The sequence below is a fragment of the Microtus pennsylvanicus genome, chromosome 12 (assembly GCF_037038515.1).
Source record: "Microtus pennsylvanicus isolate mMicPen1 chromosome 12, mMicPen1.hap1, whole genome shotgun sequence".
NCBI classification, from domain to species: domain Eukaryota; kingdom Metazoa; phylum Chordata; class Mammalia; order Rodentia; family Cricetidae; genus Microtus; species Microtus pennsylvanicus.
In genome coordinates this window covers 90,360,553-90,387,481 of record NC_134590.1, presented here as the reverse complement: position 1 = coordinate 90,387,481, position 26,929 = coordinate 90,360,553, and the positions used below count along the sequence as shown (strand labels likewise).

General features: G+C 40.4%; 1 protein-coding gene across 3 annotated transcripts in view; it reads left to right on the top strand.

The window, feature by feature from the left end:
• Positions 1 to 26,929, top strand: part of Rtn4 (reticulon 4) — a 58,676-nt gene that overhangs the window by 22,732 nt on the left and 9,015 nt on the right. For 2 of the 3 annotated variants that reach the window (XM_075942519.1, XM_075942520.1), the window contains 2 exons: positions 21,554 to 21,761; positions 24,174 to 24,312. In XM_075942519.1, the coding sequence (XP_075798634.1) occupies positions 21,554 to 21,761; positions 24,174 to 24,312 (347 nt within the window). Of the gene's footprint in view, positions 1 to 7,690; positions 8,752 to 21,553; positions 21,762 to 24,173; positions 24,313 to 26,929 lie in introns of those variants that run through there. The other variant, XM_075942521.1, reaches the window with a different exon arrangement.

The window sequence follows — 26,929 nt, the reverse complement described above, 5'->3', positions numbered from 1 at the left end:
AACTAAATTAGATTATTCTAAAAAAAAATCATTTTTAACTGTTAAAATTGTAGATATAGAGGGTACAATGTGATAATTGTATAAATATGGAATGATCAAGGTAATTAGTATTTCTGTGTCCTTAAACATTAAATTTTTTCAGTAGTTTTTTTAAACTATGATGTTCACTCACTAGGGAATAGAATATAATTTACATATAACAAGTGTGTAAGCCTTTAATTCTAGCATTTGGGAGACAGAAGCAGGCATATTTTTGAGGCCAGTCTGGTTTACAGAGCAAGTTCCAAGATAGCCAGGGCTACACAGAAAAACTCTGTCTGAAAACAAAACAACCCAAATGTGTATATTCCATAAATATATACATAATAGTGTAAATATAGTAAATACATAATAGTGTAAATAGAGTTGAATAATATGATTTCTCACAATCTCTAGGTATTGGCTTTTTTCCTATAAAAAGAATGAGAGGTAGATTAGATTTTTCAGCTTGATGATTTCCTTAATTACAATCAATATATTAAAAGCAGGTACTTATAATTGCTTTGGCATGGTTGTTTGAAGTACTATAGTATGTTTCTTTAAGAGTAGGGAGACAAAAAAATCCTTTATTTTATCTCCTGTAACTTACCTGGCATAAGCGTGCTCAATCTCTCTCTCTCTCTCTCTCTCTCTCTCTCTCTCTCTCTCTCTCTCTCTCTCTCTCTCTCTCTCTCACTCACACACACACAGACACGGTTTTGACAGAGTGGCTTACAGGCTTTGGTCCAAGTGGACCAACAATGGTTATCTCTTGACAGAGAGTGTAGGAATCTGGTAGCTGTTCAGTCTACAAGACTGTAAGTCTCAGCCCTCCTAGATAATTCCTTGAGAGCTGCTGGTCTTGTTGGACCCTCATTAGAAGTAGGTAGAGTGTAACACCAGCTAAACTTACTTGAGGGTATGATAGTTTTTCCTGTAATCCAACACCGAGAGATGGGGCAGGAGGATCACAATTTCAAGGTCATTTTGGCTATCATTCCAGTTTGAGATCCCTTTTTTTGTCTAGGCTGGTGGCCAGGAAGCCCTACCAGTCCTCTTGTCTCTACCCTTCACAGTTCGGAGGTTAAAAGGCACACACAACCATGTCCAGCTTCTTAGGTGGGTGCTGGGATTTGAACCAAAGTCCTTATAGTTGCTTTGCAACTGCTCCTAACCATTCAACCATCTCCTTAGCCCAGTCTTAGAATGCTTTCTTTATATCACTTAATTAGATTTGTCTTATGTAGCCAGAAGTGACAGCATTATGTGACTAGAGATGGCTTTGTGGTTAGGAGCACTTGCTCTTGAAGACGACTGGGATTTTGTTCCTAACACCCTGTGACGAGTTCATTACTTCAATTCCAGAGGATTTGACACATATGCAAGTAGTGCATATATACATATATACACACAGGCAAAACATTTATACAAACAAAATAATACTTAACAAGAATAACCACCTACTTCTGACTGTTTCCACCTTCCAAACACTGGGCTTTGCAGGCACTACCACTTTATGCAGAGTGATATTCAAACCAAGGTTTCATTCCTGCTAAGTAAGCACTAGCAACTGACCTATATTGTACATGATATTTGTGTTAAGTAAGTACTTAAAAATATCTTTTGAGTGTTTTGCCTATGTGTATGTGGGTCTGGAGTCCAGGAGAGCACTTCTGATCCCTGGAAATGGAGTCTCAAGAAGGTTGGGAACCTGATCCTCTGCAAGAACAGCAAATGCTCTTAATGGCAGAGCCATCTTTCCAGACCCAAATATGTGCCATTTCATACAGATGACCACATTTCCACCTTATTCCTTCACTTTTCCTGTCCTCTCTTCCCCTCCATCAGTATCCTTTATTCCTCTAGAAAGTTTGGACATCTGCTTTCATATCACATGTACATATATAATTGTATATATTTACTCTAGGAATCACATACAATAAGTCTTTCTTTCTTTCTTTCTTTTTTTTTTTTTTTTTTTTTTTTTTTTTTTTTTTTTTAGTGTTTCGAGACAGGGTTTCTCTGTGGTTTTGGAGCCTGTCCTGGAACTAACTCTGTAGACCAGGCTGGTCTCGAACTCACAGAGATCCGCCTGCCTCTACCTCCCGAGTGCTGGGATTAAAGGTGTGCGCCACCATCGCCTGACCTACAATAAGTCTTTCTGAGGCTGACTTAATTCACCGAACACAATTTCATTACATCCATATTTCTGCAAATAATGTAACTTCATTCTTTATGGCTGAAAAACATGCCATTGTGTGTATGTATCATATTTTCTTTATCCCTTTCTTGGTTGTTAGATGTTTAGGTGGGTTCCATGGTAGCTAGTAAATGGTGTTGCCTTACACACTGACGTCCAAGTCTCTGCAATCTGCTGACTCGGAGTCCCAAGAGTACTACATCTGGATCATGTGCTTACTGTTACTTTTAGGTTTGTTTTAAGATTTGTTTACTTTTATCATATTTCTATGAGTATGCCTCCATTTATATGTGTGCACTGTGTGCATGTCTGATGCCTTTGGAGGCCGAAAGAGGGTGCCAGATCCCCTCGACCTGGACATTCAGATGATTGTAAGTCATCATGTGGGTGCTGGGAACTGAACCTGGGTCTTCTACAAGAACAAGTGCTTTTAATAAACACAGAACCCCATCTCTGGCCCATTTCATTTTTAGTTTTTTTTGAGGAACTGTCTACTGAATTCCATCATGACTGGCAATGTATTAAGTCTAAAACCTTACTAGCATTTGTTGGTAATGACTGAAAAATACTTTATTACATGTATCTGTTACTTTCTGTGTGTGCATGTGCGCGCTGGTGCCTGCCGTGGCTTCTGTGTGCAGGTCACAAGACAGCTGTGAGGAATCGGTTCTCTTTCCGCCGTGTTGGACCTGGAGACTCGTGTCTTTGCTGATGGCCTGAGCCAGCTCACTATCCTGCTATGTTTAATAACTGTTGTTGTGACCCGCGTGAGGTGGGGTCTCCCTTACTTCTAATTTGCATTTCTCTGCCAGCTAGTAAGTTTCAACGGTTTTTTGTGTTTTTATTGGGTATCATATCTCATCTCTTGAGAGCTTCCATTAGTCCATTTTTGAGTTCTTTGTTAGATATTAATCTTGTCAGATACAGATTTTTATTCTCCCATTCTATAGGCTGTCTACTTAACTATACCAAACCTTTTAATTTCTTGAGGTCTTGTTTATCTTTTGTTGGCTTTATTTCTTGAGCAGTTGAAATTTTGTTCAGAAAGTTCTTGTCTATGCCTGTTTTAAAATGTTTTCTCTCCAAGAGTTTGAGTGTTTGGGATGTTACCTTAAGATCTGCGCTCCATCTGTAGTTGATTTTGGTGTAGGTTGAGGGATAGTCCAGTTTCATACTTTTTTTTTTATATGTGGATATCCAGTTTTCTTAGCCCCGTTGTTGAAGAGGCCGCCTTTCCCCAGTGATTAATCAAGTGGCTGTAGTTGTATAGGTTTTTGTCTGGTCCTCTCGGGTGTGCGCTTGCTTTTGTGCCATGGCCACGATACTTAGTTCTTGCTCTGTAGTGTGACTTAATCTGAAACGGCCATCTCTCCAGCATTATTTCTTTTTGCTCAGGATTGCTTTGGCTATCTGAGGTCTTTTGGGTTTCCTTTTAAAAGTTAAGATTGTATTTTTCTACTGCTGTGAAGAATGTCATTAGTATTTTGGTGGAGATTACATTAAATCTATAGATGGCTTTTGATAGTATAGTCATTTTTATATTCTGCCTAGTCATGATCGTGGGATATCTTTTCTTCTTTAATAGTTTTCAGATTTTTTTGAGTATGAGTGTTTTCTCTGCATGTGTGCACCTGTACTGCATGAATGCCTGGTGCTTAGGGAGGTCAGAAGAGGGTTTTGAATTTCTTGGAACTGGAGTTAAAGATTTTTGTGAGCTTCCATGTTCATTCTAGGAACGTCACGGTGAGCTATTTCAGTTACATCTTCAATTTAATTCTTTAATGTCTTAACCGTTTTCATGGTAGAGGTCTTTAACTTCTGTTGCTAGGTTTATTCCAAGGCTTTTTACATTTGAAATAGGTTTCTTTCTCTATGCAGCTTTGGCTGGCTAAGAACCTGAAGCTGCCTGTGTAGACCAGGCTGGCCTTGAGCTTATTTCAGCTCGGCCTCTGCCTCCCGAGTGCTGTGATTAAATGGCCTCCGCCTCTTCCACTCCACGTTGTTTCTTTATTTATATTTTGAGGCAGCTATGAAGCGGGTTGCTGCTCTGCTGTGTTCAGTATGCACTTGGTTAATATAGACAGTCTGCTGGTGTCTTTCTTAATGTTAACTTTGAATCCTAACCTTTTTGTAGAGAGCGTTTATCAGATTCTGAGCCTTCTTGTCCAGTCATGAGGGTCTCTGATGTATAGAATCGTAACATCTGAAAATAGGATTTTTTAACTTCCTCCTTTTTTATTTGTATTCCTTTTATTAACTTCTTGTATTTTATGCCCAAACTAGGATTTCATTTATTGGCCATTTGTGCTTTACTTTTTTTGACTTGTTTGTCCAGCCTTTGCTTATCGTAAAGTTTGCGTGTTCTGTTTATGATCTTATGCCCCCTATGTGCAGGCTGCACGGTCTTGTTACAGTGCTGACTCCATTTTCTGGAGGTTTTTATGCTGCCCCACATTTCAGGGGTCGGCTTGACGGCTCACAAAGGAAAGCTTGTTTCTTTTTATTACCTGTCTATTTTTGCTTTTGTTTATAATTGTCTGAATTCTAGCAGAGTTATCTTTCCCATCACATTCTGATGTAGCTTCCTGGTGCCAGGCAGCCGTCCTAGTGAAGTGCTGGAAGATTGAGAGGAGCTCTTGCTAGCGCCGGTGGTCAGTTAGGCAATCCGATGCACACTGGGATGTTGGTGCCACCTAGTGTTGGTAATGGAAAACCAGTCCTGTGGAATATTCGCTAACTAAATATCGATACTGACTAAATGTGGATGGGTACACAAAGTCTTAGTGAGCCGTAGATAATCTGTTTCACACTTGTTAATGATTTAAAAATAAGTTTATAGACAATTTTGACATTTTTGCAGAGTTAAATGTTTGAGTCATGCTATTATAAGCATTTTGAAATGACCTTGAGGAGTCCTCAAACGTATTTCCTTAACGTGTTTTCATTACAGTAAAAAGTTAAGTAATGACTTAACTTTTAAAATTGTAAATTTAGAAATACTTTGGGCCTTTATAAGTAACGTGTGTGTTGTTCTCATTGAACAATGTCATTTTTCAATTTCTCTGGATTTTAATATTCACTTATTGAAATTACTATGTGAAGTTGTTAAGAGACTTTGAAAATGCTCTTTTTTTATGTTTTAAATGTTGCCATTCGTTACAAGGCTCACAAGCCTTTCTCCATTTCTGGAGTGAGCTTGGCAGTTTGCTGACTTTTAGTCCATAGAGGGCGCTAGATGACAGGGTGTGGTAGGTAGGGTAGAACATCTAGTTTCCTGCCTTTGTGTTGCTCAGAATCCTGAAATTAATTTCATACTAGAAAAAGATTCTGAGTTTCCACAGTTAATAGGAAAAGGAATTATAGCTTTTCCAAACAGTATACAAGCAGTGTCTTAACCACATTTTCAAGCAAATGGCTGTTTTTTTTTCTTAATTTCCTTGTGCCTCTAGACAGTAAACAAACAAGCCAAAAGTTGTGCTGACTTTAAAAGTAGAAGAAAGAAGTGGGAAGAGTAGAGCTTGAGAGAGCTGGGTGAGGTGGACGAGGCGGCAGCAGTGTGGTCCCAGAGCTCTCTTGTTTTGTTTCTCCTGGCTGTAGAGTGTTGGCTGGCCTTGAACTCAGAGAGCCACCTGCTCCCCCCCCCATGATGGATTACAGGCGTGTGCTATGCTGGGCTTTCACGTGTTCTCTTCAGCTTGAAATCTTCCCAGTAGGACAGGCTTAAGTCGGGCTGGGGAGGCTTGCACATGCTAACTGCTTTGCTTATTTTTTTATGGACACTTTCAGAATTTTTAAAATTAGGAACTATTTTTCTTAGTTAAATGTATAGTAACAAACTTAGTGTTTTGACTGGGAAGAGAGACATTGAAAATAGGTAATTTTAGAGGAAGTACTCTTCAGAAATGAGTGTGGGTTCCTTGTGGGTCTTTGTTTTTATTATTCAGCATTACACAGAAAAGCTTGGGCTGTGACTCCTTTGGTATTCTGCACTTCTCAGAGAAGACAGTACTACCTCATTTTGGGTTGTGGTTCATGGGGGGGGGGAAGGATTGTTATGTAAACCCACTAAAGTTGAGGCTTGATATGAAAATATGCCCCATAAATTTTGTATTCATAAATTTGCCTTATTGGCTTTCCAGATTAAAGTATTTTGCTTAGCTAACTTAAACAACTTCAGTTTTAAAACCTGGAGAAAGAAGTGGGCAAACATGTCATTTGGTACCTATGAGCCAGCTAGTTTTCTCTGTACTAAGCATAAATTGTAATAACTGAAATTAAGGAATTGAGTCTCATTCTGCAAGGTTGAATGCTTACTGAACTTAAAGGCTTCCAATTTGCTTTCTTAAATATAACTCTACAGTACTAAGAGTACATTTAATATGTGAACGTATTATTGCACATGTTCTCAGCACTTTAAGAATTAGTACTGTAGATGTGTGAGCTTTATAAACGCCAGCTACTTTCCCCAGGAACTACCTAACTTGAAGGTAGTGTCTTCTGATGTTCGTTTTTTGTTGTGTTGCAGCTGGGCTTAGAACCCCAAACTGTGAGTCTGATGTGCACACACTTACCATTTAGCTACATTCCTTGTCCTTGTCTGTCAGGTTTGGTTTGGTTTGGTTTTTAGAGACAGGGTTTCTCTGTGTTGTAACAGCCTTGATTGTCCTCTGCCTTCTGAGTGTTGGGATTAAAGGTAAGACACCATCACCTGGTAAGGCAAACCATCCTTCTGAGTTTTAAAGAGCTTGTTTAAAAATACCATCCTGGGAGTATTTTGTATTTGTTGAATTGTTTTGAATGCTTGACTCATGTGAAGAGGTCACACATTTCCATCCTTGATGTGTTCTGGTGACAGCGATTCTCAAATAATCACATTATGTAAGGAAAGGCTTAGCAAGTAATGTGAAATATTAGTTCTTGAACTGAAAATACTTAAAAAATTCATTTAAAATTGCTTTCTTTTATTTCTAATTGAGCAAGAGAGACAGATCATGAACAAATGTACCATTGGCATTCTGTCCACTTAAGGATTTTGCAAGGTTTTGCAGTTCACACACTCAGAGCAAGTTTCAGAACAATGCCTCCGTTCCAGTGTAGTTACAGCCTTGAGAGACAGGACCTCTCTGTATAAATTATACATTATATTTTGGCATGTCATACGTACTTAAAAATATTTTAGCTGATTGGATTGCCACTCTAAGCCAGTTGTGGGACATCAGAAAGACTTCTACACTGGAATGTGAATGCAAGGTTAATAAAATTTGAAAAAAATTAGAACTACTGTAGCTGTTTATTGGGTGCTGCGGACCCTCACACCTGAATTTTCTGTGACCCTTTGCCTGCCGGAGCAAACAACTTGTTTTCCTGTGCTTGCAGCTGCTCTGGGCACGAGACCCTAATGAGTTTCTGATGTCAGGGGAGTGGTTTCTGGTGGGCTCGCGGCTGAGAAGTCCCGAGAGCTAGGGCGTGGCCATTAGTCAAGGAGAGCCCTATGTAAGATTCTCTGTCGTGTGTGTGTGTGTGTGTGTGTGTGTGTGTGTGTGTGTGTGTGTGTGTGTGTCAGTCAGTCAGTCAGTCAGTCAGTCAGTCAGTCAGTCAGTCAGTCAGTCTCCAGCCCCTTGCCCGACTCGCGAACCATCCTGTGGTGCAGGCATTGTGCTACAGCTGTTTTTATGTTTATTAAATTATGCCGTTTTCATAGGGTGACTTTCTCCCCCAGCCAAGGATCTATTAATAGTGTCTGCAATGGTAGGCAGTTAGTATTTATTAAAAGACTGAATTGAAGCAGGGGATAATTAAATATATCGGGAAGAGTAGATTTCTAGAAATGTAAACAAAATAGCTAAGATCACTGAAATCGAGAATTTCTCCACTGAAGTAATTTATAAACATTACTAAATTGATTTTTCTGATCATAGCTTCCAGAATGGTGCTTTAAGCCTCAGTAAGCCCAGAAGCAAGGCTCCCAACATTGACAGTGAAGTTACTGACCCACTTGGCTCAGTCCATTTCTTATCTCATGGGTTAACTGTTGAGTTTAGAGTTACAAGTGAAACTGAAAAAAAAAAAAAGGCAGCACACTTGAATTGACCCCCAAAAGAGAAGTCTGTGGGTGCAATCGCAGTTCTGTATCCGTTAGGTGTGTGTAGTGTCTGGCTCTTTTGGAAGAGTCTTTCGCCTTCTTTTGGCAGCTGCCCCTTCCCCTGGAAAAGGCAGCTCCATTTGGTAGGAGCAGCAAAGGGCTCAGACACTAAACAGATAGAAGGAAGCATTAACGTCTGAGCATTAGTAGCCTAGTTACAGATTGTACTGCGTCAGCCTGCTCCACACCCCGAAGAGTCAGGTGACTCCAGTCCTGCTGCAGCTGTGCAGCGGGGAGACTGCAGACTTAGGTTGAGGAAACAAGGATTCCATGTCTTGGGGAGATTTCGCCGCTCACAGTTTTTCTGTTGGTATGCATAATTTGTAACTGCTGCTGGAGGGCAGATCGTGACAAGAAATGGACGGTCAGAAGAAGCACTGGAAGGACAAGGGTATGTGTTTTCATCATTCATTCGTTTTTATGTAACCAGGAAGATCTCCGTGGGTCGGCTTTGCAGTTTAGATGTCCTGCCGATCGAGTGTGAAGGCTGTGAGCATGTAATGCTGAAGATTAAACAAACAGCTGCCTTCCGTGTTCACAGTTGATCGTGGCTAGGAAAGGTGTCCTTCTGTTTAGTGGGATTTGATTTTCAGCCCTGTTTGTCGGGGTTCTTTTCTAGTCTTGCATGTTGACATGGGTATGAGATTAACATCTTGTTTGTTGTTCCCTTTGGTGTGCATGCTGTATAACTGGCATGCCGGTCGCTGTGCCTGAAATCCAGCCGTAGGTTTGTACACAGTAGAATTTCATCGCAAGAGGCTTTTCTTTGAAATGGAATGTGAACCCTTGAGGCTTCTTGAATACTTTTTAGTTTTTATATGTCTTGAAATTATTCAGATGTGTACATAGTTTTAAATGCATATCTAAATTTAAATTTATGCTAACCTTTGTCCTTGTAATAACCAATCAGTGATCTTGATCCCCCTCCTCCCCCTTGAAAGCTCAGATCCTTTCAAATCTCAGTGGATCACTGTGTAAGAATTTAAGTCTGCAGAGTATTAAAGTGTTGACTACTGAATATTTTAACAGCATTTTATTATGTAGCTTGTCAGTTGCTGTTTGAGAGAGAGAGAAGGCTGTGTGTCTGAACACTTAGAATAAGTTGTCTTCATTATTAGAACTGTTTTTAAGTGCTTAAAATAAACATTTCCATCAAGGATGGTTTTTTGTTCTGTGTTCCTGGCTACTTTCAAGTTTTATAATTCTTTTTAAATGCTACTTCCTTCTAGAACAAATTATTAAGATAGGAGTGTGTTAAAAGCATTTCTGTAGCTGAGTAACTACAACGCCCAGCTTTTAAAAAAACAAACAAAAAACAAAAACTGCTCAGTAAAAAATGTGGGGGAAAGGTGAGTTTAACGTAGAATTCACACGAGACTTTGTTAAAGGTCTTTTATTCAACGCAAAGGGGGAAAACAGCTGTGAGCATGTCACATATGAACTTAAAGGGTATTTCTTCATCTTAGCTATACGTATGGAAAGTGAGAACTGAACCAATATGCTAGTTTTTGATGAGTGAAAACGATACCAGTGATACTCCAGTAGGTCAAAAGCCACAGCAGGGCCTGTTTTGCAACTTTCCAGCCTCCGGATGAATGATTTAAATTGTAGACTCAAAATGTTAAGCTTTTACTTGTTAAGGTTAAGGTAGTAATGTAGGAATATAAAGTCAAGAACTTAAGAGGCAGTAGAAGCCATCTTTTATCGGAGATTTAATTGTTGAACGGCCTTTAGACGTGAACTCAGCTTCTTCACTCTTGAGTTCCTCTGCAGAACCTTGTCTTGTTTAGATGGAAACCTGGTGACTTTTTTAGTGTCTTTTTTTCGTGCTTGTTTGAGTCAGTCAGAACACTTAACTGTTTTTTTTCTTATCCTGAGGTTCTTAATTAATATTTTAGTGTTTTTTTTTACACTAGCTGCTCATGTTACAGATTATAGAGTAAGATTTAAATTGGAAATCACTGAGATACAAAAAGCAAATGAGTTTTTAGGAGGAACTAGTCTGAGGACGTCGAGGTAAACTTAAAATACATATTCTTCATGTCTGCTCTCTTGTACTCCCAGACTCCCCAAATCTGACAGCAGCAACACATGCTCTGATTGCAGAGTGTTTTTTGGGGGGATGGGGTGGGGTTTTGAGACAGGATTTCTCTGTATCTTTGGCTGTCCTGGAACTTACTCTGTAGACAAGGCTGGGCTGGAACTCACAGAAATCTGCCTGCCCTCTCTCTCCCAAGTGCTGGGATTAAAGGTGTGTGCCATCTTGCCTGGTGTTTTTTTGTTTGTTTGCTTGTATTTTAATTTTTTTGATGAAATTTTAAATGTGTTTGCTGTTTGGGTGATTTTGTGTTTTCATATTAGATATTTAATCTTTTGGGGTAAGACCAGCATTATAATTGGTATTGTTATAGTCTTATTTTCCTGTTCATTGGCAGAATGTTTTGATAAATGTACATAGTATTTGATTATTGAGGTTATATGGAAAACTTAGAGTAAGATAAAGGAAGGCTTGAGAGTCTCATCAGTGGGATGCAAGGATGATGTAACTGTCGGCAGCAAAGACTGTGGCTCACATGAACCTGGGAGTTCTCTTTCAGGTTAAACTTGATCCTTGCCAGACACAGGAAAGAGTTTTTGGATCAGAAGTAGGAAGAAGAGTTGGTGCTTCATTAAAAGAAATTTTTATATAAGCACAAAGATTAAGAGAAAGAGGTGCCCCAGAAGAAAATGCATTACCATGACCACAAGTGTGGGCTTCTCAAAGAACTGGAATTAGCAGTAGGCATATGCATTTTGGTGGTGCTCAAGGTGCATCCCAAAGGATCGCTAAGAAACTTCTTACAAATGAGACGATCGAATGACTGATGGTTCCTTGGGTGTGAGCAGAATCTGATAAGATAGAATCAGGAGCCACTAGGGCTGCACAAGGGAGTTAGGACATGTGCCCCCCCCCCCCCGTTTTTTTGGAAATGTGACTTCTGATGAGATTCCTAGAAAACTGCAAATGTTAAATGTATTGGAATTCTTGACTCTTAGTTGGTAAAGCTGGAGAACCTCCTTTCCCTTCCCTCCCCCATATTTTTTCCTGTCTTCCAACCACATTGCTTCATAATCACTAAAAAGATAATAATCAAGACAGTGACTAGAATTTAGAATTTTCTGGACTGTATAGGACAGTAGCTAAATGGTAGATTAGTGCGATCAAAGGTGATAGAAAGTTAGAAGATCTGGGTCAGGTTTTCTCTGACTTCTGTGGTTCATTAAAAAGATGGCTGTGATGTAACCTATCAAAGCAAGTCTACAGGGCCTGGCAAGCCGCTGTCGTTCATTTTATAGTGGGAAGATTTGGAAAAGCAGCAATTTAGGATTTCAAGGCTCAGTTCTAGTATATTTTGCTTTTGGTCAGCTAAGACACTTCCTCTAAGGTTTTAGTTTATTCTATTGTATAATTTTATGGTTCCAGTTTTGAAGGTCTTTGGTTTTATGACAAGATGTCCTAGAAGATAACTTGGTTTGTAAGGAAATAATGAACTTTTTGATGTTTTAAAGTAGGAGTAATAAGTGATAGCAAGTTCAGAAGGTTAGTTTGTAGTGTTGTATAAGTTGGAGAAGAACCTAAAAGCCTGTTTGGGATGACTGTAGCAATGCCCAGATAAGAGATATCTGAACCTCGTCTGAAATAGAGGTGAAAGGGAAGTAACAGATTTGAGGAGACTTACTGAAGAAATTCTTGGCATTTGCCATAGATTGCAAGACTATTGATTGCAGTCAGAATGAATGAAACGACTATGCAAGGCAGATGGATACAAGTTTTATTCTTCTTATTTTTTTAAATGCCAAATTGAATTTCAGACACTTTGAATTTGAAGTGATGGATATGATAAAGAACGAGAAACAAATACAAAGTGAGGACAGACATGTTTTTGAAACCTGAAGCTAGGGCAGGACAGTCAGATAGCACCTCCATTATGGAGCTGTGGTGCGTCTGAGAACGTTAGCTTTAGCTCTCACAGCAGCAGCCGGAGCAGGGCAGTGTGCTTCGCCAGCATGCAAGGGCTGGAGCGAAACCATTAAGGATGAAGATAGACATGATAGACAGCCCTGTCCGGTTTTTAGGAGAAGGCGAAACCTCGCTCATTCTTACTTGTGTTTGTGGATTGTGAAATTTAACTGCTGTAGATGACCTTTGTGAGTGGTTTCAGTTGTATGAAAATTCAGTTTGGTTATACTTGAAGACAGATGGCTTTGGAACACCGTCTCTTGTGGACTCTGTGGAGCTCCCTAGTCTTGCTTGTCATTTCCAGTGTCAGTGAAAGCTTAAGTGGTGAGGATGGATAGGTAGGTGTACTTGTGGCCAGGGGAGGAGAGAGGACTTGCCTGGTGTCCCCTGAGCATGGGCAAGAGACAGGCTGAGAAAGGAGCTCGTAATTAAACAATTTTAAGACCTACTGATATTGGGGAGGTACCTGGTTTTAATTCTAAACTTAGCTGAAACCCAGTAAAATTTAGGTCTTAACTTTTTCTTCTAGAGTTTTGTGGTGGTGGTTTAGTAGCAGGACTGTGTGTTGTGGACAATTTAGAGCGTGGCTTTGGGTTTAGTAATGTAGTATAGAGGTTACATCGTACGTACTGTGTTAATAGTCTTGAGCAGTTCAGTCGGCATGGCCTCCTTTAAAATAGCTCGTCACTTTACTATGCTGCTGGCTAAATAAGCCTTTCCCTGTTTGTAACTATAAGCAATGCTAAGTTGATGAGTGAATTAAATTCTGTTCTTATTCATGGTTACTAAGTTATGTGTATTTGTACTGTAGATGCATGTTTGCAGCATTTGGTTTCAGAAAGATTGTATGAATTATTGTTTTGAGCAGTGAGTCTTGGAGCCATGTAGTATATGCATTTCTGATGGTTTTGACCACAGTATAGGTATTTTGTCAGTTTTAAATAAATTAACAGAATTTATAGGCTTGTATTTTTATAAAAGTAAATATACATGTTTTCAGTGGTTATAGAAAAATAGAAAATAGAATCTTCAAGGGGTATATACTGGGACCAGTGGTGGAAATTTATTCTCTTCCTTTCCTTATTTACCCAGACCTGATATTCCTAGGACTGCTAACTGGTCGTCTAAGTTCTGTATGATGGCTGAATTAAAATGAATCTTCTGGAAGAACAGTGCCACTGAAAGGGTTTTCTGCTCTTCTCAAGTTAACGAGTGCTGACTGTGTGGACTAACTGCCATGGTGCCCGCAGCAGCCACCCACGGCCTTGTCCCCAGAGGCCGCTGTTGTGTTTGCCACACTGTGCTCGTGGGCTTTGTCTTCCAGTTTTTATTTTGACTATGTCGTATTTAGGCCCATTCTTCCCACATAGACATGAGATTTCAGCTCTTTAAGCTTATCTTTGATTGTGATTTGTATCTTCTATTATGATTATAAGTGGGCTCTTTTTTTTCTGTAAATTCCTAGAGAGCAAAAACAGTGGTTTTCTCACTGGACCGCAGTGGCACTGAAAAACTTTTGTATAAAATGACAGAGCTTTAACAGTTTACTACCTTTTTTTTTTTTAATTGGGGATTTAGGATTCCCCTTTTCCTTTTCTTAAAGGAGTGATGAAACAACTAATAAATTAAAACTTTAGGGGACCAGAGAGATGACTCAGCAGTTATGAGAACTGGCTTTTCTTCCATTGGACTCAGGTTTGATTCCCAGTACTCACACGGCAGTTCACCCATGTAACTCCAGTTCCAGGGATCTGACATCCTCTCTGCCCTCCATGGGTACCAGGGCCACTCATGGTGCACAGACAAAAATACAGGCAAAATACTCATACATGCAAAGGTAAATGCTTTTGCAAAAGAATTTTATGTAATACTCGCAGATAAGAAGTTTTTGGTTTTTCAAGACAAGGTTTCTCTCTGCATGTGCTACCACTGCCCGAGGAGTCTTGTCATTTACATATTCTAACCGCTTAGTTTTGTAGATAAGGAAACCAAGAAAACTAAAGATGCTAAATTACCACAAAGCTGTATCATGAGACCTTTATTTTGTAGTTTGTATGTGAACAACCAGAGAGTGATGGGGGGGGGGGGGACTAATGACCCGTGTTTAGATATTTTACCCATGCATAGTCTTAGGCAGCTTTTTTGTACATGGTATATCATTTACCATTTATTTTTACGTGGGCCTCACTCTTTAGTAAAAGAACCGTAGTCTATTATGCCAGCTGTGGAAAAAGTAGGTGTGGTTAGTAGGTTAGTATTAAAAAGACTCAGTCTACTTAGACCTCCACCAGGCCTGGGATATAATTTCTCTTAAGGACTGGATTACATACTTGAATGTAGGAAGAACACTTAAGCAGTGAATAAAATTCTCTTATTCTTGTAATTTTTTTTTAACTTAATCTCATTGCTAGAATTTGGGCTTAAGGGAGTTGAATTTAATTTAGCCAGCGTTTTGAATTCTTGGAACTATGTTTGAGACCAAATTACCGTTCTCTGCTTCATCAAAGCCACGATACTCATATAAAATACTGGGTCCATATTAATCTGTTTACTGACTTTCATATTTACTTTGCATGTGTGAGGTGTGATAGGCACGGAAAGACTATTGTGCTGGCTTTTCTCAGTTACCGCCACCATCTTAACTTATTATGTATGCATGCAAACCGACTCACAGATAGATGAAAAGCCGTGACGTGTTAACACTGACCTCGCACATCTGTAGATCAGAGTTGAGCATTAAAGGGCTTTGGGGATGTCTCTGTTCAGACTACAGACTTTACAAAATTGTGATTTTTTTTTTTGTAAGAATGTAAGCAGTCAAAGCTACTGCATGTACTCTTTTTCTGTGTATGCAATTTTTTATAACTAAAAATTATCAAATTTTGGACAAGTAAGGAGAATTTGGGTAGGAATAGATAGATACTACATATTAAAGGAAATATATTTAGCTTTAACTTGAAATGGTAGTAAATCTATGGATGTTCATTGGATGGCGTAGAAAAACTAGAAATGTGAAGTTAGGGTATTTTCTACTGGTTTTGTGTGGGTACCCCCACACACAGTTAAAATATTACTTATTTTGTGTGTGTAAGTGTGTGGGCTCCTCATGCAACAAAGTGTGGGGGATCAGAGGACAACGTCCTTGAGTTTAGTGCTCTCCCATTGGCTTCACGCCAGGGCCTTTACCCACTGAGTCATCTTCCCGGCCCAATCAATGGTTTTAATTATTAGTGAGCCGCGTGTGGTGATTTGGAGGTCACCGTTCTCTCTCTCTCTCTTTCTCTCTTTCTCTCTCTCTCCCTCTCCCTCCCTCCCTCCCTCCCTTTCGCGTGGTGATTTGGAGGTCACCATTCTCTCTCTCTCTCTCTCTCTCTCCCTCCCTCCCTCCCTCCCCCCTCCCTCCCTCCCTCCCTCCCTTTCGCATGTGGTGATTTGGAGGTCACCGTTCTCTCTCTCTTTCTCTCTCTCTCTCCCTCCCTCCCTCCCTCCCTCCCTCCCTCCCTCCCTCCCTCCCTCCCTCCCTTTCGCGTGTGGTGATTTGGAGGTCACCGTTCTCTTTCTCTCCCTCCCTCCCTCCCTCCCTCCCTCCCTCCCTCCCTCCCTCCCTCTCTTCCTCTCTTTCTTTCAAGACACTTTTAAAATAGGGCTTTAAAATAGAAACCTGACTTCAGGCTAACGTGAATGTGAACTTGATTTAAGGCGGAATGGAATAGGATGGCTTCTGCATGTACGGCAGTTGGCCTAGCCCTATTTTTAGTGTGACAGATGATAGCCTGAGATTACCAGATGTATGCAGCTCTTCTTACTTTGCATGGAGCCAGTGGAAGAAAAATTGAGTTCCTTTAAATTTAAATTTTAGTTCAAGTGCACTATACCAAAATAATCAAAAGTTTTCAATTTTTCTAAATTATAGCTGTTTATAAGTTGATTGACTTATATGTTTTCCACAGTTGTAAGGGGAAATTGCTGTTCAGTTCATCTTGGATCTTTAAAAAGGGTGTTCACATTTTATGTGAGAGTTAAAAGGTTCCTGGTAAAAACAAGTCCTTTATCTGATACTTAAGTTTTGTGCAAACTTTATGCATGTGAGTGTATTGCCTGATGGATGTCTATGTACCACACATGTCCCCGTGCCCTAGAGGCCAGGAGAGGAGTTGGCCCCTGGAGCCTGAGGATGAACTGCAGTGAGCCATGGTGTGGTGCAGGAAGCACACCTGGGCTCTCTGCTCTGCAGCATGCTCTTAATCAGATGTTTAGTTTGCATTTTCTCCCATTCTCTGGACTGTTTTCTTCATTGTGTCCTTTGAAACATAAAAGCTTTTATTATTAAGAGGTTTCATATGTTAACTTTCTTTTGTTTATGTTTTTTATGTCATACCTTAAGAAATACTGCCTAATACAAAATCTTGAAGATTTACACCTATTTTTTCTTCTAAAAGACTTGTTATTTTTAAAAGCTTCCCTCTCCCCATACTTGTGTGTGTGTGTGTGTGTGTGTGTGTATGTGTGTGTAGGAGTGTGTGTATATATGTGTGTGTGTACATGTACATATCACAGTGCATGTGGAGACGTCAGAAGACACCTTGTAGGAGTTAGTTCTTGCCTTCTACCATGTGGGTCCAGGAGATAAAAACTTTCATCAAGTTTGGTCTAGGTGCCTTTACCTATAGAGCTATCTTTCCACCCCATAAATTAGCATTTTAACGTAATATAAAGTAGGGAAATCCAGTGGCATTTTTCTGCAGTTGGACACCCAGTTGACCCAGCAGCTTAGTCACCTGGCCACAAATACAGGAGTTGATTTATGAATTTTATTTCACTTGTGTTCTTGTGTAACTGCTTACATGACTTTAGGGTCTAGATGATGTTTTTTTTTTCTTCTTTGAGACAGTCTTAGCTGCATAGCTCCAACCTGCTTCTAGTTAACCTTCCTTTCATTAGAAAGCTTTGTAGGGAATTTTGTAGTGGAGAAATATGAGCCATATAAAGTGCATTTTTGTTTTCCAAGATTGTTCTGGCTCTGCCTGTCCAGAGTTCCTGGCAGTGGATTACCAGTGCATGCCCCCGTGCCTGCCTTTTGTGTATGCGGGGACTGGACTGGGGTCTGCGCTTACCAGCAATCAGTGCCCACTGGGAAGATAGCATTCATGTCACGGGATTTTGTTTTCAAGTAGAATAGGGATCAAGGGAGTATTTTGTGATTGTGACAATTTCGAATAGCACAGAAATGTGTAAAGAAGCAGCTAAGACTTATCTGTAATCCCAATAGTAAAAAAGTAAAAATACTACTTAGTGATTTTTTTTCAGACTTTATGGTTAGGTATGTTTTTGTTTGGTGTGTTTGTTTTGAGACAGGGTCTTGTATGTCACCCAGACTGGTCTCAAATTTACTGTGTAGTTGGGGCTGATCCTGTCCTGGACTCCTTTAATACCCTGTTTCAAGTGCCATTGTAGACGCCTCACTTTCTTTAGAGACCAGTGTCTCATTAGAGGTTCACCACTTTAATCAAATTCATAATGCTTTTTAAGGGCACTTTCAGAAACCCCGTGGGCCAGGGAGGTGGCGTCCTGAATTCCGTCATGAACCCATGTGGTAGAAAGAGCCACTGTTGTACGCCACCCCGACTTCCACACATGTGCTGTGGTGTGGTGCTCAGTTCATTCACGAGCACACAGAAGGTGAATGTTTAAAACCCTAACCATAGTTTTCTGCTCGGAGAAGCACTTGTCAAATGTATTACAATAAGCTTTCGTGCCATGAGGAGGAGGAGCAAGTTAGTAAGCAGCACCTCCATGGCCTCCATCAGCTCCTGCCTCCAGGGTCCTGTCCTGTGTGAGTTCTTGTCCTTCCTTCCCAGTTTGCTTTGGTTGGTCATGGTGTTTCACCATAGCAGTAGGCACCCTAACTGGACAGTGTCCCTTCTCTTTTTAATTTCCTGTATGTGTTCTTGGCCTTTGTGATTCACTTTTCATGCAGTGATTCTTTGCCCATGACCTGGCCTTTGATCAAGTGTGCAGATGTGCAGCATTCGAAGAACTTGAATATATGGCCTTTCAGTTTGGTACCGTGCAGAGCACTTTAAAATTAGAAAGTCTTATTATATCCATGACCTGCCACTTCTAAAATGTAAAAAACTCTTTAGATGTTAAAGTTTGATTGGCACATAATGAAGTGTTTCTGGGAAGATTGAGTAAAAACCATTTAAGCCCCCTACCCACTGAAATCTAAATCTTAGAAGAAGAGTGGGTATTTTAAAGTTGCATAGGCACAGGCTAGTGTGAGTAGTAAAAGTTTATTGATTAGGGTCCACTAATGGGAATTTGAGTGTAGGACTGACTTTGTGCTAAATATGAATCATGTTAGCTTCTGAAGGGAAAAGAGATTGGAAGTCTAGGTCCACAGAGGTTGGGGTCTCATCTGAAGTGTACCTAGTACTAGTGCAAACCTAAATATGAATCATGTTAGCTTCTGAAGGGAAAAGAGACTTGAAGTCTAGGTCCACAGAGGTTGGGGTCTCATCTGAAGTGTACCTAGTACTAGTGCAAACCTACTACCAGGAGGTGGGTCTCTGGAACCCTGGCCTTGGCCTTTTCTTTCTCCTGTATTCATTAATACAGAACAGAATAATTATAAATCTTACCTAATCATTAAGCCTCTTTGAATATTCTCTGCTTGTTACACACACGTCCAGTATTAACAGTCATTGTATGTTCTTAATCATGAAGCATAGTGACCGCACCAGCATTTATTTCACCGTCTCACCATTAGTGATACTAAAGATCAATAAATAAATGCCTTTGAGCACTTTGAAAACCTTTTTTATAAAAGAGAATTTTTATGCGAGTGTAAAATGATTTGATATTAAATGAAAGAAATCTACTGATAGTTCTATTCTCTGTTAGCATTATCTTTAAAAATATTATTGTGTATATATGTATTTGGGCATGTGTGTGGAGGTCAGAGGTCAACTTTGAAGCCTGCTCTTCTCCACTTTTACTTGGGTTCTGGGGAATTGTCAGCAAGCATCTAAGTGTGGCATTGTAGTTCAGGTTCATAACGAAATCAAAACGTTGAACATTTCTTTTTCCTCTTTATGCCTTTACAACTTAAATACCTGGGTAATAAAGGTGGTGATTTCATGGGTACTAGTTAGTGACCCAACAAGTGGCAGTCCTGAGTTCACTAATTTATTATGCTTAGTCCTGTAGAAAAAGTGTTTTATACTAATCCTCTTATTGATGGAAAATCGTGATTCATTTTCATTTAATGAATCGCATCTCAGCGAGACAGTTCTGTTTTTATATATAGTTTAATGGTGAAGCTCTAAGCATAGAAGGGCTTAGTGACTTGCCTGGGGTTACATCGCTAGTAATTTAGCACTGCTGTTGGAGTCTAGGTCACCCAGCTCCAGAGCCTTGAGCCTGGTCTTATATAAGACGCTGTTATAGGACACAGGGCAGCCCCACAGGAATTGTGCTGCCACCGCTGCTTGTGTAACGTTACTGCCTTCCTTGCACTCCCGTGGGGGGAGGCTGACATTATTAGAGCTTGTGGAAGATGGGAAGTCCTGCACTTTTAAGTTTCCCGGCTTCTTAATGACAACCGGATTCCTCTGTTTCAGGTTTCTCTCAGCTTCCTTGTCCCAGTCTTGAGTTCTGTTACAATGTAATATTTACTTTAAAACATTGTTGCGTTGTCTCATAAGTCAGGGTAGTCCTAGGAAAGATAAACTTTAGCATTTTAGAACCAAAAAGAGCCTTAAAAGTGCATTTCTCCTTTGCAGGCTTCCTGTTTGTTTCTCTAGGTCGTCTTTCTGTTTTCCAGTTATGGTCTTGTTACGCATACCTGGCTGGCCTGGCACTTGCCTCAAACTTGAGCAGCCGTGCCTCTGCCTCCCAGGTTATAGAACTGCGCCGTCATGCCTAGCCTAGATGGAGTTTCAGTGTTGGCTCAGTGCCAGAAAGCCGTTGACATTACTGTGATCTCTTTATTGACTGACATAATTCATTGTGTCACTTTGACCACACAGATTGAACTTCAAGGTCTGATGAGTCCTCAGATGAATTGGTAGGAACAAGTTGCATACATCAGAGCTGACATAGGTAGTCAGGAAATAAGCAACAAAAGGGGCTGTGGATATATATGGAATGGAGATCAGCCCTGGACTGTGCACATGCTGGGCATATACTCCACTGCGCAGCTGCGCTCAGGGGAATTCAGGCCTTTGTAAGAATACTTAGTGTTTTATAGCTCACGTTCAGATTCTCCCCTACAAAAGGACCTCTGATAAACAGAAGCTATGCATATTTAGGAGTCCTGGGGATCAAAACCAAAGCAGCCCCTTACAGTGTGACTTTTAAAAATATTGCCTCCTTTATCTTAAAATTAGCTAGAATTAAAAAATTCTACTTGAGTATATACATATTTGTTTTACTATGTAAATTGTGTGGAGTGTTTTGTTTTGTTTTGCTCTTCTCAGTTCACCATCTTGTGGCCTGTCAAAGAGCCCTTTGGTACACTTGAGTTCTCCTTGGGTTGAATAGAAGCTGCTCTTTGAGACTTCCCGCCTGTGGGTATTGCAGTAGCCCTGTTTCTAGGGGCCAAAAGCTGACGTGCTAAGTTGGCTCTGTGTGACTCCATACCAGATGTTATGTAATACTGTAGTATGTAGATTGTTTTGTTTTTGACCCCTACAATGTTTATGACATTTTCTTCTCTTGAAGGAAATGAGCTTTTGAGATGTCTGAATGCAGTTTCCGCTCTGCCTTTTACTGTAGGTAACTGATGTTAGTGCCAGGCTGAGATACCATTGTAGGAGTTTCAAAGAGATTTCCAAAAGTCGACCTGTAAAGCTCAGATTTTCAGCTGTTAAAGCTTCAATTTTTCAACATCTGTTTAAAATTTGATTTTTCTATCTAACTTAATTTCAATAGCCTTTTTTGTATTGTTTTCCTTGTAATTTAAATATCATGGATAGTATGAACAAGAAATGCCTCGAAATGATGTCAAGTGACCTCTGCCAGGCCAGAAGGATTTGGTCGTGTAGGTGGGCGGCTGGCATGAAAGAAGGTGTGGTAAAACGTACGAATGTAGCATTATCCTGACAGGCTGTGTTCTCTATTGGAGCAAATGTGAATGTACTAGATCAAATGGTTAATAGTATTCTAATCTCAGACTTCTTTGACTTTGTAGTTGTTGACCTCCTCTACTGGAGAGACATTAAGAAGACTGGAGTGGTGTTTGGTGCCAGCTTATTCCTACTGCTGTCCCTGACGGTGTTCAGCATTGTGAGTGTAACGGCCTACATTGCCTTGGCCCTGCTCTCTGTGACTATCAGCTTTAGGATATATAAGGGTGTGATCCAAGCTATCCAGAAATCAGATGAAGGCCACCCATTCAGGTGAGATGTCTAAAAAATGACAACAGTGTGAACAGGGTCTGTAGACTTCCGTCTCCTGTCTATCTACAGGATTCTAGGCGTCTCCTTTCTCTGCTGCTTAGAGACTGAAGAGCATCTGCCTTTGAGATTTCTTATGGTAGAAAGACTGGGCTCCTCACGAATATTTGTTAGTAGATACTGGTTACAATAGTGGACTTCAGGACAGGTGAAGTTCTGTTGTCTTTACTGTTTACATTTTTGTGCTCCCTTGGGTCCCCTAAACACTGTCTGATACTACACACCCTTTTCCATTACATCAACAGTGTATGTTCCTGCCTACACTTGGCTCAGTTTCTTAGGGCATTACACGCAGAAGGGAAACATGGTTTTTAGTAATTTTAAATTGTAGCTTCAAAATGACAGTCATATGCCACAAACCATTAACAAGTAAGATTTTAAAGTAGTTTTAATGAAATGTATGAAAGTGTTATAAAGACATAACTTCTAAATTATCTGCAATATTAGTTTTATATATCATTTAAAGATTTTTTAAAAAAGACTACAGTTTCTTTTTTCTTTGGTTCTTTTTTCCTTCAACATACCTTTCTCATACAGGCATTTTGTAGTCTTACAAATTCAGCCGACATGGCGGTTAAGCTTGTTGCAGTTTTCCGGTTGCCCAGTCGTACTGCTGCAGGTGAAGTTGTAAGTGGAGGGAGCCGTGGTGAGCCGTGTCGCACCCTCACTAAATGCCTGCAGTGGCACTGTGCAGGGCGCTCTATGCAGCAGAGCCCACAGCAGTTTACAAGAGTTCTAAAGTTTCCTCAGCCATGTCTAAGAATTATATAGACAGGGTTGAGAGTTGTCTTTGTGCGTAAGACTGCTTGTGAGAACAGTTGGGCCCAAGTTCTGACCCCTCCCTGCTGTGGATACTTGTGACCCAAGTGTTGAGAGTCAGATACAAACAGATCCTGAGAGCTTACTGGCCAGCCTAGGCAAATAGTGAGCTTCAGGTTTGAGGAAGACACCAGACACCTGACTGCCATATGTACCACATACACATGTGCACATGTACCACACACACTTATATACAATTATGTAAATAATTACTGCTGGCTTAAAAATTGATGGAAAGCTTTGAATGTTTTAACTTGATATTATTAACAGTGGTATACCAGTGTCTTATACTGTTGGACTAGGACTAATAAAGAATTATTCTTGATTCCAAATAGTCTATTTAAGTAGGAAAAATATGATGTCTGTATTCAGAACTGGATATGGTTGATAATAGTAGAAGAAAGCAATGCTTTGAGGTTTAAAAGAGTAGCTGGTTACATTGGGGTCGTAGAGACTCCTCTGATAAGTTAGGTTGGTTTCAAGGTGAGGTTAGTTCATAGTACAAGCTGTCACCAGAGGTAATAAGAGAACTTTGCTTTAGGGAAATAACATGCTGACCAGGGCATTATGACTTAAAAATGTTTAACATGACTCATTTCCAGTTTCAAGATAGGGAACAGTGGGAAGGTTATCAAGATCAGGTGGCTCTCGGGAACCATAGAATATTATAGTGCTTGAACTGGAAGTGATTTTAAAAACGCTTATCTAATTTATAGAGTTGAAAACCTGAGCCATTTCAGTGTGCAAATAACAGACCCTTAACAAGAGGCGGCATATTTGGGGCATATTGCAAAGATAGAGGCAGGGTTATCTCAGGACACATATGCGGGGAAATAGGATTAGTTTGGGTGTTGTGCTTCAGACAGGAGTATAGTTTAGGTAAAATGTCGTCTTTGAAATAATGACCACTCCCGGATTGTTATCCTCTTAAATTTAAGCCTTCTACCCACTATAGCATTCCTGAGGACATGAAAACAGAGTAAATGTTACGTCTTATTGGCGTTGCCACTGTGCTTTTAGCAGCTGTGTTAGGGTCTGGTATTTAACATTTCTGACAGTGAATGCGTAGGATCTTTGATAGTAGAACCTAATGAGATAGCGTAATTTTCTGTGTTCAACTCATGTTTGCATCCTCATGATAACGTCCACTTTAAATGAGGAAACAGGTTTAGGAGATTATGATTGCAAAGTTAGATGACTAAGAAAACGATAACACTTACCATTTAAACTCAGATCAGTCTGCCTTTAAAACAGGCTTCTATTTCTATTTCAGTTGACAGTATATACCATTAAAAAAAAGTACCTATCTTGGGAATTTGGGTTTTGTTTATTTTGTTTGAGATAGGTTTCATTCTGTAGCCCAGGCTGGTCTTGAACTAGCAGCAACCCTCCAGTTTTAGCCTAGGGCACCACAGTGAGCTTACTTGGAGTTTTTACTGTAGCCCTTATAGTAGATTGTTGTAGAGTGTTAGCGACTGTAATGGCTGGTTGACATTGGGGATCAATGGCAGTTAATGGTCTGCTTTGTTTTCTTAGGGCGTATTTGGAATCTGAAGTTGCTGTTTCAGAGGAATTGGTTCAGAAATACAGTAATTCTGCTCTTGGCCATGTGAACAACACAATAAAAGAACTCAGGCGCCTCTTCTTAGTTGATGATTTAGTCGATTCCCTGAAGGTAAGTTTATTTTACTTTTCACTTTGATGTTTATAGAATTTAATATCTGAAAGCTAGTAATATAAAATTCTACTTTACTCAGATCATGACAATGTAATGACTTTACGGGAAGTGTCCTATGTTTAGACTTGTATGAGAACTATATTGGCTACTTTTCTTCTTAAGGAAAAACACTTTTAGAAAGAGAAATGAAGAAGAAAATTTGAGTGTGGGTTTTATAAACCCAAAGCTCAAGAAAAGTGGGTTGGTGACTTTTTTAGATAGAAGTTCATTTAGGGCTCCATAAAAAATGGCTGATGCTTCATCCTGTCAGCACACAGAGTGAACCTGGGTGGGTCTCGCAGTCTGCTTAGGCAGAAGAGAAATACATGATGTCTTCTGTGAAGGAAGTGGATATGAAACGCCACCATTCATTTGCACGCTCTACAGGGAAGGGTCTTGGGTGAATTGTGTGTTCTCTGTGAGAATTTGCTTTCTGCCTGTTACTGTCTATGGGCAGCACAGATTCCATTTGTCTGTTTCCACGGTGTAAGTAAGAATGCTTCACTAGTCCAGGGTATTTTGTAACATTTTTTCTTACTTAAAAGAGAACTTGATTTAAAAAATAAAAGCTTAAGAAGACTCAAGTGGTTATGGACCAGGAGTGTTGACTCTAATCTTACTGTGCAGGAGGCAGAGGCATGGAGTCTGTGTGGTCAAATACTAGCCTGGTATACTTAGAGAGTTCTAGGCCACCCAGGGCCACATGGTCTAAGTACCTGTATAAAACAAACAAGCAAGCAAATAAATAAATAGATATTGTAGCACTCAGGCGTCTGAGGTAGGAGGATCCAGTTTTAGAGACAGTATTGCCTTTCTGAAGAGAGTTTCTGTGTGTTAGCTTTACGTGTGTGGTCCTGTTTGCCCATCATAGTTTTTGTTCCATGGAAAAGCAAATTATTTTCTCCAGGAATCCAACTTCAGTGGGGTACAGGTCCCAAAGAGGAGGTGTGGAGTTGGTGAAGGGAAGGTAGAGACTGACAGGATCTGAGGGTGGATCAGTTTATTGAAAAAAGGCTGTGCCTTTTATATTCTGTAATTGCACAAGCAAGATTGAGAGCAGGCTCAGTGATTCAGGGGAGATCAGCCTGAGAGTTCAGCAAGTATCTAGATGCCTGTTGTTCTTTACGGTTTAGTAACTCCCCAGGCACCCGCTGCTGACACTTCTTCCTGAGCAGTCTCAGCATTTGTGGTCAGGAGGTGTCAAACATAACGGTCCTCTGCCTAGGCTGTCTCTAGGGAAAGCAAGGGGGAGCTGTGGGGCCTGTAAGCAGGGACTGTGGAGCCTAGAGGCTGGCATTGACCTTGACAAGTTAATGGAGGGGGGGTGGGAAGAGCGGAAGCTCCTCCTCCCAGAGATAACTTTCCTCAAGCCTCTGAGGAAATGGGGCCTAGAACTAAACACCTGACCTTGCAGCAAAGGCCAGACTGGACACTACAATTTAAGAGCAATTTTCATTTCTTAAGGGGTTTGATGCAGCACTTGAACTGTATTTATGCAATGTGTGTGTGTGTGTGTGTGTGTGTGTGTGTGTGTGTGTGTGTGTGTGCATGTGTGCATGCATATGCATGTAGCTGTTTCCTAATTGCATTCCTTTGTGTCTTAGTCTTCTGGGCCTGTTCCCCTCATGCACTCCCAAAAGGAGTCTTGATGGCTTATTCTCTTTCCATTATACTGTACCATTCTGCTTCCTCTGTACTTATTAACTGAACTCTTGCCCTTATGGCCTCAGGCCCATTGTTTCTCTGACTGTGAGGTGTGCCCAGTCAGTCAGTCTGTAACTTTTGTGTTCTTGGTGCAATGGGTATTTCTGTGTGCAGAGCCACCACGCTTCACGGTTTCATGGTGGTGGAGAGCTTTCCCAAAGACGTATGTATACAGTTGCCATTATGCACATTTTCATCCTTATTAACCCCCACAAAATTCCCCAAAGGAAGAGGCATAAGAAACTCATAACACACAGTAAGAATCGTTAAAAATGGAAGTAAAGGTGGTAGCCCAGGCTGGCCTCGAACTCGTGATCCTCCTGCCTCTGCCTCCTTCAGCAAATCCTACCGGCGTGCGCCACCACAACCGGCACACAGCCAGGAGTCTAGTCCGCCGGAGCAGGAAGTGAAGAGAGAGAGGAGAGGGAAGTGGCCGCTTTTTTAAAGGGAGAGAGACCACGCCCCAATGGGCTGGTATCTCAGTAGCTATAGGTTGGAGAAGCGGGAGGACCTCCCGCAACACCCCTCTCCATTTCCACTATCTTTAAATTCCTTTTCTCCCTTTCTTCCACAAAGAGGGAAGAGTTTATTTCAACTGTCATCAAAGAAGTGATCAAATTCCAGGGCTCTGAAGCCAGCACCTGAGATGCGCTGACAGCAGAAGTGTGCCTGTTTACTCTTGGTAGTTGTCTTGGGCTAATGAAATAGTTCGTGTTGTTACAGATTCCTCTCTTTAGCTTCCTGTCTGATTGTTCCATTCATTTTGCTACTTTGAAATAAACTTTTTAAGGTTTTTAATCCTAGACAGTATTTCAGTTATCCACAAAATGATCATTAATCCATTTTCTGGTTAAAGAGTATGGGCCGAGTC